This window comes from Brachycentrus maculatus, unplaced genomic scaffold, assembly GCF_059751285.1.
Source record: "Brachycentrus maculatus isolate JH-2025_06_01 unplaced genomic scaffold, ASM5975128v1 h1tg000196l, whole genome shotgun sequence".
Taxonomy (NCBI): domain Eukaryota; kingdom Metazoa; phylum Arthropoda; class Insecta; order Trichoptera; family Brachycentridae; genus Brachycentrus; species Brachycentrus maculatus.
The window spans coordinates 1,050,831-1,068,711 of NW_028280947.1; the positions used below are offsets into that span (position 1 = coordinate 1,050,831).

At 31.8% G+C, this 17,881-nt stretch overlaps 1 protein-coding gene across 2 annotated transcripts in view; it reads right to left on the minus strand.

Annotated features, from left to right (window-relative positions):
• Nucleotides 1-1,892: 1,892 nt before the first annotated feature.
• Glut4EF (Glucose transporter 4 enhancer factor) overlaps nt 1,893-17,881 on the minus strand; it is a 273,282-nt gene continuing 257,293 nt past the window's right edge. The window contains exons 6-9 of one of the 2 annotated variants that reach the window (XM_088263083.1): nt 13,558-13,655; nt 3,616-3,759; nt 3,162-3,276; nt 1,893-2,582 (exon numbers count right to left, since the gene is read on the minus strand). In XM_088263083.1, the coding sequence (XP_088119209.1) occupies nt 2,424-2,582; nt 3,162-3,276; nt 3,616-3,759; nt 13,558-13,655 (516 nt within the window). In that variant the 3' untranslated portion in view covers nt 1,893-2,423. The remainder of the gene's footprint in view (nt 2,583-3,161; nt 3,277-3,615; nt 3,760-13,557; nt 13,656-17,881) is intronic. The other variant, XM_088263084.1, reaches the window with a different exon arrangement.

Sequence of the window (17,881 nt, forward strand, 5' to 3'; positions counted from 1 at the left end):
CTTCAAGTATTGGATTCATTTATAAAATAACGGTTTTTAATATTGCTTTTATCATTCCAAATTGAATAAAAAAAAACATATTTATAGTTGTATATCAATTCTAGAGTACTTCGGTTGTCTTAAATAATAGATACTCTTGACTGCTTTTAAATATGTTTTTTAGCAAAGTGCTTTTTTGCAAAATATTTATATTCTCATTTATTCCTTTAAAAGACGGAATAATTATTTTTTTCCCTCATAAAGAAATTATAAATAAAATAAAAAAACTCAAGTTTAATATTATAAGAAGAAAAAACTGTGTAGTTTCAATAAAAAAGATTAAAAATAATAATAGTTTTAATAAAATAACAATAAAATAATAAATACACAATAAAATAAAATGTAGTGTAGAAAATAATCAATAAATGTGTTTCATATTAAAATAATTTATAAAGTGTGTATTTTGTATAATTATATCTTCAATTTATTATGAAATTGATTCTTGATCTGGTACATGCATACTTTTTTTCTTCAATAGGAGCTATCCTTGAGTTTTTGAGAACTTCTTTCATTTAAAAAAATAATAATTAGCCACGATTTCGTATTACTTAATTTTCAGGTTCAGTCAATAGATTTTACTGTATATCTATACCGCAACTTAAAATGCACGGAAAAACATTTTGCATACCTTTGATCACTAAATTTTGATTGTGCTTTTCACATATGAAAATTACATTCTTAAAAGAATTCAGTTAGACCTGATAATATACCCATATATTTTAACATAATAAAGTACCTATATTCTGCAGTCTAATCCACTTACTTCAGTACTTTGAATAGAAATACTGCTGAATTTTAGCCAACGATTATTAAACATCGACTAAATCTAGTTATTGCTTTTTTCTTTCAAGTAAGTAGGAGTACAGTCGAAATAGATTATGTTTTTTCATATACATACATATCTCCTTCTAGTCACATCATTTCCTTTTCGCTTCGCAGTCCTCCATCAGACATGGGAGGCCTTTCCTCATTTCTGTCTCCATAACTCTCAATATTTCAAACTGTAGGAAGCCACCATTCTGAGGAGCCTTCGAGTCACAGGCCACCGACATACATTCCCAATACCGTTCTTCAACGTTTCCACCTACTGGAAGTCGAGATAACTTATATATAAGGCAAGTGTGATCATGTTCTCCTCGCTGATGATAACGATACGGTTCAAAATGGATCAGCTCCCACCAGGCAGTGCCAGTTGATAATGTAATCAGACAACTGATTTGAGATCTCCACCGCAAGTAGACTTTATATATCTTATAATTAAAATTGTATAAATAAAACACACTAAATTTCTTTAAAAAAATATCACACTCATTAATTGTACATCATACTCGAATGGTAAAATGTTTAAGAGCTTGACATAATACACACGGGACTCTGATTCTATCCGCAGGAGAGTTCAGTCACAGAAGAGACACGCTTCTTGGCATCCCCTGCGGCGCGCCACAAAAACACAAAGCGTCAGTCACGCATTATATTACGTCACATTATGCTGCAAATAATACTTTACTCTATTTGGCGGAAGCTACAGCGCGTAACGGTCCCTTTAGTCGTGATCGTGTATTACTCGTAGCGATATGTATTGCATTGTCAATGGGGTCTGCTCCATTCAGAACGTACTCATCACAAGTCTACCGACTTATACCTCTGAAGCGGATACTCCTTAGCCGCTTCCGATACTAACATAAATAGATTTAAATAATATAATATAAGTATATATATTAACATCCACTATAATTTCTAATTATTCACATTTACGCAACAATGTATAATAATAATATTTCTCCACTATATACAAGATATTGCTTCTGTCGAATAATGTGCACGCAATAAAGCTTTGAGAATTCACAAGTAACTTTTTTTTCCAATTGGCCTCGGGCATTTTCTCGTACGGGGCGGCTACGATGCTTCGATAGAACGACAGGATTTGTACTGTACAACTTACAGACTAATTTAAATCCTAACGATATTGAGTTAAATCAACAATCACATTACGCTAACCTAGCTGCGAACCGTAACATCCATTCCGAGTCGGAGAATATTCCATATTCCCGACGAGCCATACGGGAGAGCACAAACTTGGTGTATAAAAATAATGGAGTATTGAAATTTGCACAGATTGTTTGCTCAAAATTTGTAAGAACCACTTTTTTCCGACTTATCGCTAACATAAAACACCGCCACATACACATATTTACCAATCTATATACTCACAATACAACACTCATCTTGATCAATATCTATAACTTATTCAAACGTTCTTACAAAAGTGAAACGACCGATTCGGCGAAGGAATCCGCGGTAGTGGTAGACTTTGGAAGAGTACGATGCTGCGGCTCTCGCAGCCATACTGTAGCGGCGGCGGATACACGGCCGCGCTTTGTGAGCTATTCGAAGCGCGAGCACGCCTTCTTCCACTTGCATTGTGTGCACCACTGTTCTTTTCGCTCCATCCCGTACGCCTTGCGACACTTCTTGCTGTCCCGGGAGCGCCGCACGGGACTAGTGGGGGCTCCCGACATCTTCATGTGCTTCTGAGGAGAATTCTGCAAATATACACGTTCTTTTTAGGACAATATTCTTGAAGATTGAATGATAGTTTATTATTAGTTAAATGTCATATTTTCAAACAATTCATACAGAATTCATAATTAATATATTTGTGGTGACACGAAAGAGAGGAAAAAGTCTGTAACATATGCCCCTCTTCTGTTTTACCACAAATATAACAAAAAATACTATGTAATGAATACTCCAATTGAGGTTATTGTTTATTCTTGAAACATTTTTTCCATAAGAATATTTTGATATCAAGTAATCTATAATGAAATGTGTTACAAAGTAAAAAAAATAAAATTAGAAAATAAGGAACTTTTTCCTATTTAAGAAGATAAGGAAAGCATTCGGAATTTATTTATAAAATAAATAAAAGTTTACAATGAATTATTAGATATTATTTACATTCAAAATATCCTTTCATCCTATTCTCTCTGCGAACTTTCCGTTAGTAGTTATATCTTCATATGAGCAATTAATCCAATGACCTAAAGATTATATCATGTAAAATTATTATAATTTTTAAACCCCCATTTTTTAATAATAACACGCAGGGAACAAAAACTTACCGGAGAATGCGAGTTAGCCCAGGGAGTATTTATCACTCCAGGTATTGTGATAGGTCCTGCTGACAGAAGATTCACGCCATTTGCATTGTTTTGGTTCACCAGCAGAAGTCCTTGTCTGAAAAACATTAAATAATTACTTTAACAAACTATTATTAATGTCATGAATTGTTTCACGAGGTAGTGTGTTGCTTTTCTTTTTGCAAAGTTGTTTTCTTTCAATCTTGCTTTAAGTAAAAATCAACGACTATCAGCCTAAAAACCTGGGCCATGGACCAGAGCCAAGAAATCTGGTCCAACAGCATTGGAGTGAAACAAGTGAAGGAACTGATCACGAGGTAGTCGCGGAAATTCACCACAGAAGCTCTAAAGCCTAACAAGAAACAAATAAGGATCCTAACCAGGACCTTGAGAGGAAAATGCAGACGTAAGCACACGAAGGATGTGTTAGACCTACCTGAGGGATCCTACAAGCTGTCTCTGATAGTCAGGATCTTCGTGTGGGGGACGGCACATGTCCCTGTGGGAAAGGGTGGGGGGAGGGGGTACTTCACCCTCTGTGTAGTAGAACTCCTCTTCATTATCAGACACGGATTTGGAACTGTAAGAAAAATAAAATTTATTTCATTAATTGATTCGGCAGTCACTTTGTGGTAAAATCTATCCATTTTTAATTAATGTTTTACTTAGTAAATACCACTATTTCTTAAAATCTACTGTGACACGTGTTTCGATGCATTCCGCATCATTTTCAAACACCGTATAAGGTGTTTGAAAATAATGCGGAATGCATCGAAACACGTGTCACAGTAGATTTTAAGAAATAGTGGTATTTACTAAGTAAAACATTAATTAAAAATAAAAAATTTTATTTAAAAAAAACCGAGACAACCAGATAAAAGAAGATAGTCAAGAGACCATTTATAAAAATTGAAGTAATATCAGTTAAAGCTGGTAATTAGCTTAGTGTGTAAATATCCCTGTAAATGAGGAAAATGGGTAAAAAGGAAATCATATAAAGATCTCAAAAAATATGTTTCACTTAATTTAAAAAAAATGTTTTTAGTAAACGTTTTCGGTAAAATGTGAGTTTATCCGATCGTCGTAAATTTTACGATAGTCTAGTATTGAGGTACATTGAAACCAGTCCCGTGTTCTAGGGTTTAATACGAGTAGACACTTTTGTTATTTTTGTTGATAATATATATTATTATATTGTCATTTTATATTTTTGTTGCTGTAAAATACTTTTTTTGACAATTTCCTTGACATTAATTAAGAATATATATTCCTGCCATATCGCTCACTCCTTTCAAGAACGTCATAAATAAAAAATCGACGATTTTCAGTTGTACATGTTTTCAGAATGCCCAGAAAATGTACTATATCCCAGCAAAAGAGGCATGTTTTTAACTTAATATTTACCTGCTACAGGGCAGAAAGTGTTGTTTTTGCATTTTGAAGAAAAGTTATTGTTTAATTATTTTTTGAAATATATTAAATATTTTTCAAACGGAGAAACAACCTTCAGGTTTTACCTAAAAAGATCTGTTGCACAGTAAAAAGTTCAATAAGTGGCTTGATATTTATTTTTAATACATTGTATTATATTTTTTAACTTTAAAAACGTTCTCCTGAAAAATCAAGTTTTTTTATTTATGACGTTCTTGAAAGGAGTGAGCGAAATATAAAATAAAACCCATTCGAGAATCCAAAATATATGATCTGAGAAGGTAAGTATGTATAAATTATATGGAAAGATAGTTATGTAGTGATTAGTCATATTTTATTATTTTGTTTTTACCTTGTGTTTTTATATTTTCTCATTTGTTTATTTTAAATACGCTTCTTACCTTATGTTTTTCTCATTTATTTATTTTAAATATTTTTCTTATGCCTATTTTTATACCTGTTTATTGTTTTATATTTTGCCATGTATTAGTATTAATTTTGGTTATTAAAAAAAAATTGTTGTTTCTTTCTTATTTGTGTTCCAGTCTTGTTAACCTTAATCTCATGTCCCAAAATGAGAAATAGAAATTACTCATCGGGAATATTATATGTAAATATGACTTATGTATGTAATATGTTTTGAAAAAAATAAAAAATAAAAATGATCTCTGTTCGTTTGTCAGGGATAGTAAGAATAGTTTTCGTCAGATCTTTGCGTGGGAGAGGACTAAAAGCGGATAACGCAATTAATCACATTATTAACAAAAATGAGAGTGGATTTATACTTCGGTGTTCGTCATGCTCCATCATATCAAGGTTTCGAAATTTGTCGCTTTGAAAATATAATATGAAAAAATATATTTATAGATGTATTTGGTGCTTGGCAGAGGTCGTGGTCTGCTCATCGTGTGTTTACTAATCGGTTAAAAAGTTAACCCACCGGTAGATGTAAATATTTATGTAGTTATCTAAAAGCTAACAGATTTTAAGGATAGGATCACGGGAAGCAAAAGAGTTCACGTTAAGGTGGAGACTGACCGCAGCATTTCGTCGTAACGTAACACGTTACGATGCGAGCATTCATGCAGTCAGTACAGCGAGCCGAGCGCTCCATCCATAGTTTCAAATGTTCGCTGATGCTCGCCGCGAGCGATGTTACGACGTTATGTTATGACGAAATGCTCCGGTCAGTCTCCACCTTTAAACACTGTTCTTGTTAGGAGTAATACAAGTGTAAAAGGTGACAGTTAAAGATCTTCATTTAATGTAACGAATAATGAAGATCTGAAGAATTGTGGTACATTAAAAATAACGTTTTTTTTTACAAAATAGTAGACGAACTGCTAGCGCACACAAATTATATAAAATCGTAATATTTAAGAGCAAATCGTATTTAATATTAGCCATAAACCAACATCGTGACGAAAATCTTTTATTTTAATAGTAAGTTTGATAAAAATAGCTAGCATGATAACAATTTGGCACGCGTGTTTGACGACCTTCAAATCCAAAAATTAAAAACGGAAAAGTCCAATTCCAACTTAGACAACGGAGATGGTTTAACGGAAAGTTTCGTGCGAATAATTATAGCTCAGTACATTTTCCGGCATGCACGCCGCACGCCCGTCCACTGGCATTGGCAGAGAGAAAAATCAATGTCACCATTATGGTCACAGCACAATGCAACAATATGTAGGCAGCCCGTCACAGATGACGTCATGATTGCTGCGCATTCTTCTGCTGCGAACGCTAAAGGTTGGACCATTTGCATAATAAGGTACTCAGTCTATTGCGTAATGCCAAATAGGCTACCGAGTTACCTAGAACAGGAAGGTAGGTAGGTAAGATATTCATTCGGTGCTTCAAATGCTGATAATAAATTAATTTAGATTGATAATATCTTAAAGGGCGAACTGTGTTTAATAACTGGCTTATAAAAGTAAATAATAATGTACGTAGGTACTACGTTGGTATTTACTGAGCCGTACTTAAATAAATACATCGCATTATGTTGCTGCTTATACGTGGTGTCTAAGGCCGCTCTTGATTATAATACATATGTATTACTTGCAAACATACTTTGTACTTCAAAAGATAGTTTCCTTCTCCAAAAGGAAGTAACATATCTTATGGATATAAGAAAACGAATAATTAATTTTTCGTTCATTTTTATTATACACATGCATGAGGGGTTGTACCTTTATTATTAAAATATTTATAAGGCATTTTTTTTACTTTTTGCTTGAATTAGTTACATATCTAACATACATTTATTTAATAAAAATATGGTATAAAATCAAAGGCAAATCGAATTTATAATAAATACAATTTACACAATCCCAAATTTCAACAACAAAAAGGTTATTCATTAGTAATATATTATATATATATGATACAATTTTACAAGATTTACTTTCTAATTTTGGAAATGTTTTCGCACATTATAATAATACTGTTATTAAATAACTATTATTTAGACCGATTATTTCACATAACTGAGGTTATTTTTTAATGAAACTAGTCTCTTAAATGCTGAATAAATTATGAAAAAAAAACAGTGAAATAAAATACTTGAAATAATTGAACACGGTCGTTTGAAAAAGTTTAACCGAAGAGCATCAGGGCCATTTGCTATTTGCATAACGATCTACTAGTTGTACTACGGTCGGAACTGAAATGTTCCTTTTACCGTGTGGACGTGTTCCAAGGCTAACCATACCAGCTATACAAGTAACTAATGAAGTACCTACCTATCATAGAAATTTAAAATTTATACGTAGGTACGTAGTCATATGGCATATAGGACTCGGAAATTCAACATTACGCCTATAGGACTGCACAGCTCTAATACCAAAAACGTACTTGAAGATCGTAAAAAATCTCTATATACAAAAATAACCTGATAAAAATACCGCTGATTATGTTAGAAATATGAGAAAGTATTTTTCGAATAGTTAAATTATATTATGTTAAATTATATTATTACGTTTTCATAAAAAAAAATTATCTTTTTCTCTTTAAGCTGTGAAATTCCAGGAATTTGTTAGTGGAAATTTGATGAACGCGTTTTCAGTTTTAAGAAATATAAGCTTTTTTACATGAGAATTGTATATATTATTTACCTTGCTTATTATGTACAAGGTTATATTTCGTCTAACTAAATAAAGACGAAGATGAAAGATTAAGTTACGAAACTAACAACGTTTTGCAAAAAAAGATTATGAGGTAAACATGAAAAGATTTTTAGCGATGTTTAAAAACGAGCTTAGGAAATATAAAAGAGGTTTCACGGTAAAGGGATATTAGGATTTGCTTAGGTTATTTTCCTGGCGACCATTTTGTAAAACATTAATAAAATACAATATATTATGCGTGAAACGGCGTGCTGGCTATGCAATAGATGGAGAGGCTAGTAATAGGAATAGAGTGATAGAGTTTCCTCAGGCCTTGGCACCAAAACGTACCAGAACACGTCTAATACAGTTTATATGCATACGTAAACGTTGAACAGTTGCAGAAAGTGCACCGCAACTTTTATGTCAATTGCTGTGGCTACCCACGTCTTACCTGTAAGATGAAGTAGCTGTTCAAAATGAAATAAAAGAAAAATGAATCGTGATGTTATTAATGGACAAATTTTTGCAGAATATATCTGTGTTAGTCGTAAGTAGAATTGACATGTAAGCAATTGCAATTTGTGATATTTAATTATGTTGTCGGAGGCGCATCCATGATTTTAAGAAGAATTGAAAGCTTAAAAGCGAAGTACAAAATACTGTCCTTCTTTACAATTTTTCCAGTGAACAGGGCTTTTTTTCTTGTAGGGTGACGCTTTTTTCTTTGCCACATTAAGACAGTGTAAGGGCATTCATGACCTTTCAGATTATACGTTAGTAAGTAGGTACCTCAATAGGTTGTCACGTTTAGACATGCCCCTTGAAGGATTTTCTAGATAGTTGAATATGAAATACTATTTCGAGATGAGTTCTTTGGTCGATATTGCAGATTTACTAAGGTACATCAAGGTACGGTTCGTGCAGCGGATGTGAAGCTAGCGAAATAGGCAGGTTTGAGTAGATGTAGTGCGTTGCTCCCCGAGATGCGTAAAACATAACTGTAGTAGGCGCCATCATAGTCCGGGAACCTGTTTACCTGTACCGTAGTCTGCACAGCGGAGACTTTACTTTACACACCTTGCAACACTTGACGACAATAAAAAAACAAGAATTTAAATTTGAAAACCAACAAAAGAAGGACGACAGGAAAAATAGCGGCAAAATGGCGGCAAAATGGTTTTACAGCAGCTGTCAAAGATAATTTTTTTCCAATAATAATTATTTTTGTATTTCTTCTTATTTTAAATATTTGAAAAGCGTTTTTATTTATTATTAAACTTTTTTAAGCATTTTCAGACGACCAAGCAGTAAATTTACAAGTTAAGTAATAATATACAATGTATTTAATCTAGAAAAACAAATTGTTGATAACGTTTAACATCAAATTCATCAGGAGGAAGATAGTTCTAATAGAATACAAAAATCTATCAAATAATTTAAACATTTTGACAAAAAAGTTTTTTGCTTTAGTATATGAAATGGGTTGAGTAATTTAGCAGTTGTAGGTATAAATGGAACATAAAATAATGGAAATTCGCTATTTTAATCAATATTATAGGCATCGATTGAACTCATTCGTGTCAAAATATCATTTGAGCACAGGGTGAGTTTTATGATTTCGGTTATGACCATTACGGGCGTTAAAAAAATGATTGATGCTTTTAACTATTAGTGCGTATATACTAATATAAGGAAATTTTACATATGTCTGAGTTGTAATAACAACAAAATAATTCATAAATAGGGAAAAAATAAGTTTTGAATTGAAGTTACAATATTACAATAGTCACACGCATAATACTACGGCAGTCCAAACTTAAAACACAGTAAGGGACATTTTTTTGTAATATGTTTTTTTGCATTTTTGGATTAAGTAGAATCTACTTAATCCAAAAATGCAAAAAAAACGTACTACAAAAAAATGTCCTTTACTGTGTTTTGAGTTTGGACAGCCGACTAATCATGCATTTTCAACAAAATTTTCTCTGTTTTGCAGATTGCATATTTCCAGGCGCCAAGCTAATTTATTAACATACATTTCTAGGGTGGGACAAACCAATCCCATTTAATATTGCAAAACTTCTACGATAATACATTGATAAGAAAAAAATGTCCTATAAAGAGAAGACATTCCTTTTCTAAAACAACAATGTTGACTTTAAAAAACATAGAATTAAAATACGTACATATTATAATAACGAAGAAATGGAATATAGTTGCTGTCTAAATTCCAAATGATAGTATTTATTTGTTTTTCTTGTAATAATTTATTTTTGTTTTAAATGCAATTATGTTATATTTTCATTTAAATAAAATACCTTGAAAATATTGACAGACTCATAGTAAAATGGATTTTTTTCTTTCATATAGATTTTTATGACTACATATTGTATAAATGTCAAAGTTTTCCGTTTTAAATAATAGCTATATAATTGAGATTTAGTTGAAGCATATTTTGAAGCCTAACGCTTTGATACCTTGATATTTATTATTATTTATTGCTTATTTTTACTTTACATAATTATTGTTTTGCAAATGACCACCAAGCCACCCAATGTGGCTTGTCGGCAAACAAAACCTGGATTCTAGCCAAACTACAGTTAAGATTTTTTTAATTGTTATTTTTGCCTAGGCTACAGAAATCCCACCTAACTCAACAACTAGATAAGATATTTGATATTTATTTGAAAATCACATGTTTTGATATTACGTTTTATATCATAGGTCATTAGGTACTAAAAAGTAGCACTCGAAATAAAGTATGTCTCAGAAAAATTAAAATGGAGGAATTCTAGAAACACACGGCGAGATTTCTCCATTTGAATATCTATGTATTATGTATGTCAGCGCAAATGTTCAATCGATTAGCGAGGAATTTGCAGAAAACTATTTTCGAAGCCGTGCAATCTGTGCAAACAAACTACTGGTTTCAACCGGCACTATTCCGCAGACACGCCCTTTCGCTGGCCTAACTAAAGGAACGCTTGGATCCAGTACCTACCTCTGCTCGCGTCGCTACTAGTCTTGTAGATAAATAGGTACCTACTCGCGCATTAAGTCCCTAATACAACCTTAACCTACTATAAACGTCGAACAAAACAAACGAAACCATAGAAAAATAGAAAAATCCCTTTTGAAGGGAAACGTTCGAGAATATTCGATATTTCAACATGTATTTTTTGTTTAATTTATCACGCTACGTTACGTCATCTCCGTAGGTTGGGTAATTTCTTAGCTACTGTAAACGAAGCTCTGTATTCTTCCAGATTTATTTATTTAATATAGTTACAAAAATATCACAATTTAATACATTACCTATACATTTCAACTTTTAATAATCTTATACTAGTCATTGGTTGCTGCAAACCAATCCACAATATTGAGACCACTGAAAGAAATACTAGTAATGCTGTTCCTCTCCAAAAAAGAAACTAAGCTCTTGTGGTTGGAGAGGGACTTACACTCATTGTTCATTGTTTGCACTAATGAATGATATAATAGTTTTTTTTCTTTGTATTATTTTCAGTGTTTTTTTTTAATTAAGACGTATAAAAGGGATTTTAATATATTTTTAAGAATATTAATAATCTAATTTTTATATCTGTAGGAAGGTTGTCGAAATATTTGGTTCCCAAATATTTTATATTCTGTTGGAATTGTTTGGTATTGGACTATGTTGGATTTTGTTAAAAATTACATTCATGAACCTTAGTAGCACATAAATATGTCACTGGAAAAATTAAAAATATATTTCAAATGGAGTAAGTACTAAATAGTCAAATGATCTACTTAAATCAGTCTAATTTCCGACATACCGACGTCATAATGCAGTATTTGCATCATTATCCATATTTAGTGCCAAAGGGTGTCAGTTTTTGCAGCAGTATTCGTATTTAGTGGCAAAGGGCGTTACGAGAACAGCAGCGCTTCTTTGCTGCTAAGTGCCGCGTGAATACACTCCAAGCAGCAGGCAGTGAATATCATGTTGTAATATTATTAGAATTGGAATAACCTTGGCCAGCATACACGATACACGTGTGTAACTTGCAGAGACAAACTAGAAAATAGAAAATTCTATAATTGTATATTAATGTTTGGAGAAAAACAAGCGATATTATTTTAGAACTCTCAAACTGAAAAATACACATTGAAGATGGAAAATAAGGAGAGGCTCAGCGCAACCAAAATTATAAGATTGTATTAAGTAGAAATGTATAGAAATTGTATTAAATTGTATAAAAATGTAATCATACTAAATAAAAAAAGGAGACTTGCATAACATTAATTGGACGGCCATTTTTAGATAATCGGAGATGGTAGAATAAGTGTTACTTTTGTGCAAATCAGGAAGGAATACATTTGCGTTTTCATTTTTTGTTGATAAAAAAATAATTACCAAAGTATATTTCATCATGATGTAAAAACAATTCAACAACTAAGTTTCACATTTTCTTCAATTTTCTTTGTCAATTACAGGAGATTTTCGTCAGTGTCGATTTTTATTATTTATTATTGATATTATTTTATATATGTAACAAACAAAAGAAAACGGATCTCAACCTTCGGAATGATGTTTTACCATTTGACTTAAAAACGAACAATACTTAAATTTTATTAAATTAGAGCTACAAATCTGAATTTGTTGTTTTTTTATTGAATCGTCTATTCTTACATTTAGACAACTACCCCTTTAATTAGTTGAGATATTTTTATTATTATTTAATCATTTTTAAAGGCGTTTCTGAACTTTTTATCATTTCGGAAATATGTCGGTAAATTGTATGCAGGCATATATTCCCCCTGTGTCGCCTTTCCATAATGCTGTCTCATAATTTATTATAACGTGACAATTGTACGTTATTAATGTAAGTTTATATAGAAGTAGTGTTATTGTCAATACGTACGCCGTACCGCACCCACTCACTTCCACATCCACGTGACCAACTATATCACAAAGGTACAAGGGCACGAGCCATGAGACGTGTTGACGTTCTAGGAATTTACAAATCTATTTTGCTATGCAAAATTATCTACGGATAAAAATGCTAAGATATGCGCACATATCACGATAATGAAATAAATATTGTTACTTTGTTATTAATTGCTTATATCATGCATATATTTATAATGTTGATGGATAAATAATTTATGCGGTAAATTTTCGTATTAATGTAGGAAAATTGTATTAGTGATTTACTTATTCGTTTAAAAATGGACGCTCAAATCGAAGAAATCAACAAGCTCAGATTTTATCAATAGAATTTAAATAATTCACGCACACTTACTAATTAATTTAAGAAAGCTTTTTTGACAGCATGTGCAGTGATCTTATAATAAAGTTATAAATGTTCTAAGTTATAAAAATATATTTTTATAACTTTAAATGCCTCGAGATTTAATGACAATTTATTTCATGGGATTGTTATTTTTTTTATACAAATAGACTTATCACTTTCGACCACTTTAACTGATTTTTAATTTAGTTTTACTTGGTAAATACTACTATTTAATAATATGAATATAATATATAAATAGTGCTATTTATCAGGTAAAACTTAAATTCAACATTGATAGATATTACTAAAAAGTGACTGCCGAATCAATTAATGAAACTATAATCGATATTTGTATTTACATTCTTATTCTTAAAACAATATATCATGAAAACCAATTGAGGAAAAATATAGAATTACTAGACATCGTGAAACGTCGGCAACGGTAATACATTCCGGGATAATTATTCGGGGATGAATGATAATGTTATTAAATGTAATTGATAAAAAAAATATGAATGATATTAAATATAATTGATAAAAAAATATTATTCTTACCTTAGATGTGAATTTCTAACGTGCGCAACAATTTCAGAACGCACCGTGCTTGAAGCTACACAGTTTTTCCAGGTGCACCGAAAGACTTTGTAATTTTTCTGAAAACAAAGAGAAATATATAAAGTAACAGGAATATAACATCACGTGCATAAATATAAATTTTAATATTTTTTTATTTTTCTGAATAAAATCTTTATCCTTATGAAGCTCCATGTAAGGAGATGGTTTTCGCTAACCTTGCAATGACGAATCATAATGGTTTGGGCACATTGCCATGAAAGAATACAAAAGAACTCAACGATGGACCAACTTATAGCTCAGAAACTTGTAGATTTAGTGGTGTCTTATTTAGAAAATATGACAAGACAAATAAATGAACTATGTGAAAAATCTTGATTGATAAAATATATTGAATCCATTGTATCTATTGTATTGTATTGTTTTAAGGGATCAACCTTATTAGTTTATTATTAACTATACACATTTACTATAATTTTTCTGATATATAACTGAACTGCTATAAATCCTTGTAGATAATAGGCAAGGTATTAAGATATTTATTCATCGTTAGAAATCTTTTGATATTATTTTTTATTATTATATTATTTTCTATTTTTATATCATAGCGGTCTTGTTAGTAATTATTTTTCGGAATTTGCAAATCACATAATAGATACTAATCACTCATTTCACTCTCATAAATTAAAATTATTACACCTTGTTCCATATAAAGGCCAAATTAGAATTATCTTGAAAATTTAGAAATCCAAAAAAACCTAAATTCCAATAATAATTTATTAAATAATACATTGTTTCAAAATTCTTCACCTTTGATTTCCATTTTTCCTTTGTTTTCAAACTCCGTCCCTTGACTAACCCCTTCCCCTTACTTTCCCCTCTCCTTATTTATAGAACAATTTTATATATATAATATACAATTTTATATTTTAGTTATTATACAGACCTGAATGATGGAAGTTTAACTTCTGAAATATGTAGTCTATAATAAAACTTAAGTGGTAAAAAACAAGTGTTTTCTTTAATCATTTTGATATTAAAATGATGATTCGTTTAATAGTAAGAACAACACCTTAATATTTCATAAAAGTTGACTTAAATTCAAGTATTTAATTATTCATTAAGTTTGAGTTTAAAATATAACAAATCACGTCTTTGACAAGGTGCCATAATTAATACGCGTAAGATTTAAGTTTTACTAAGGCTATAATGATATTTTTGTGATATAACAGATTAAGTTAAAAAAAAACATAAGTAGGTAAATACGTCATAATCAGGAATAACATGACAATTCCTTATGGTAGTAGTTACAATAATAATAAAGCAAACAGTATTTAATTCACAACTACATATTGATACGAGTTATTATCTAAGTTTTTGACCACAATTGAACTATTTTCAATACAAAATTTTCGTTTTCCCGCCATTTACGTAATATAACATACTGCGCTGTAAGCAGAATACTTCAGCAGAGAACGAAACTGAAAATTGAAACTTGAAAGCCGGAAACTAAAAGCAATATGCAGTTTTCCATTTGCAATAAGCTGCAGTTTTGTCATTATGAAAATGTACAGGATGATTGTAAAATAGCAATAAGAGTTTTGTAAACAATAGAAAAATCAACATATTTACAAAAAATAAAAATCAAATACAGCTAATATTGAATAAATATTAGAGTGAAAAAAAATCACTTATATTTATTTGACCTCCCTACTGGGAATCGAACCCGGGACCTCCAAGACGGTAGCTAAACACGCTAAACCATTACACGACGGAGGCGGACAATGTGTATATATTAGAAAACCTGTCACATTTTCGATGCAGATGAAACATACAATATATTAATTTTGGCAAACGATTCATGTTGCAAACGACGCAATAAGTCATTTGATAACTGGGTCAGAGAGTGTGGTATTGGTATTACGGTATCTGGTGTTGCGAAGCGCTCCCCTGGTGTAGATAAATCTACGAAGTCGCCATTTTGGTATCATCGCTTCCGCGGGAAGGAAAGTAGGACGGAGGATAAAGAAGGAACATGGCGCCAAGGTTGCTTCAAAGTCAAACGGAGAACGAGAGCCGGCGGAAGAGGGAGTCGCCATTTTCCATAGATGACCAAATTTAACGACACGAATTTATCGACCGTACAAAAATGGCGAATAGTAACGACCAGATTATCAAAATATGATTAACACTATTCGGCTGTCCAATTTTAAAACACAGTAAGGGACATTTTTTTTGTAGTACGTTTTTTTTGCATTTTTGGACTAAGTAGAATCTACTTAGTCCAAAAATGCAAAAAAAACATACTACAAAAAAATGTCCCTTACTGTGTTTTGAGTTTGGACAGCCGTATTGGCTATCAATGTTATTTAAATAAATAAAAACATTTGTTTTTGATTTGCATTTGTTAGATTTAAGCAGGGTTTTTTTTCATGTAACGCGGAGGACCGGCGTTTCGGCACCTTTTTTCGCGTTTTTTCTTTAAATTTTCAGAATCAATTAGACGAAAAAATGTTTGCGCTTACGAAATTCCAATCTTTATTTATATAATTCGTGAAAATTATATCAACGACATGCAATTTCAAGTTGCAGAATTCTTCACCCTTCTGCAAACCCTTATCCCTACCCCAATGGTGCATAGGGCACTGCATCATATAAATCTTGATTGTTAAAACATGAAGAAAAGGTGATCAGCCCTCCGCTTTTTTTTATATTTATTGTTTTTTATTTATTTGGGTTAAATATTAGAGTGAAAAAAACACTTATTTGAAGTTCCAGAATAAGAAATTATTTTACATACATATATTTCATACATCTTTCAGAAATATCGCGAAACCAATGGAAGGAACGTATTAGTAATCGAAGTACCTAATTAACACGAAGACAATGAAAAAATATCCGAACAACACAGAATGCATTTTGCTGCGCGGTTTATGTACACTTGACATATAAAACCATTGGCAGCCAGCTACCGCAGTGTTGACCTACTTCCAGCCGTGAATGGATGTTTGGGCAAAGGGGGGTAGGTTAGTGTATGTATAGCGGAGATAGGTAGGTGATTCTGTGTGGGGCTGGGGAAAGCTCTCCTCGGCCGTGCGGTGGCGCCGCGCCGGGGGGCCTCTGCGGGAAAATGAGGAAACTAAATGCGTTTGAATTCAAACTCTCGCTTTTACGGGTATTTATAACGTTTATCCGACTTATATATGATACTATCGTCAGTAACTGACGAGATTCGACTAATATTTGATACTATCATCAATAATTAATTAATAAATAAACACATAATAGTAAAATAAACGAGTAAATATGGCAGTTAATTAAATAAATATTGAAGTGGTGATTTTAAATGTATACGTGGAGTATTTTAAGGAGGAGGGGGGTTTAGAACTAACTCTATTTTTTTGTACGACGAAAAATATGTATTTTTTTTTTTTACAAAAAAAGTCACATCGTACAACAATATTTGTTTAAAAAATGTATGGTTTTATCTCAAAATTGCAAATGAAACGTCAAAAGTCACAGTTGGTTCACAGTTAGCTAGGGCAGAATTTCATTAAGTATAAATCTATATATGTTTTATATGATAAATAAATTGTTTATAGTTTTGGCGTTTAATTTCTAGATCTCCATTATAATTTATATATTAAATGTTAAAATCAAATACTGATTTTTGAGTCTACTAAGTTGTATTTTATTGTTAAAAAACACATAAAATCAATATGACATGGCATTTTCAAACGAATGTCCGAGACATTCGTTTGAAAATGTCATACCTAGGCGAAACAATTGTCGCAAAATTGATTTTTATGTGATTTTTTAAATAATAAAATACTTAGTAGACTCAAAAAATCAGTATTTTTAACATTTAATACATAAATTAAAATGGAGTTCTACAAATTAAACGATTAAATCTATGATAGCAAATAAATAAAACGATTTTTTAATAGAAAAGGGCACACAAAGGAAGTGTTTATTTTGCGGGAAGATCGATACACTGGCCGTGGAAAGATGGATGCCGGTTTGGGCGCCAAACAAAGCGCATCAGTCGCCATGCCAACGTGAACGTTGCGCGGGAAATGTCGGTAAATTGAGAGCCAGGGTGGGAGGTGATGGGGGGGGGGGGGAGGCAATATCGTGATACACACACACAGAAGCATATATAGGCAGGGAGTAGATCGTCAATTTACCAGAACTAGAGCGCCGGCTCAGGGATAAGTACGTACTTTAGGGAAGCGTGGGGTGAGACAAAGACACTTCAAAGTTTAAATAGACCGAATGAGCTTTCGGGCTTCATATACTCACTAAT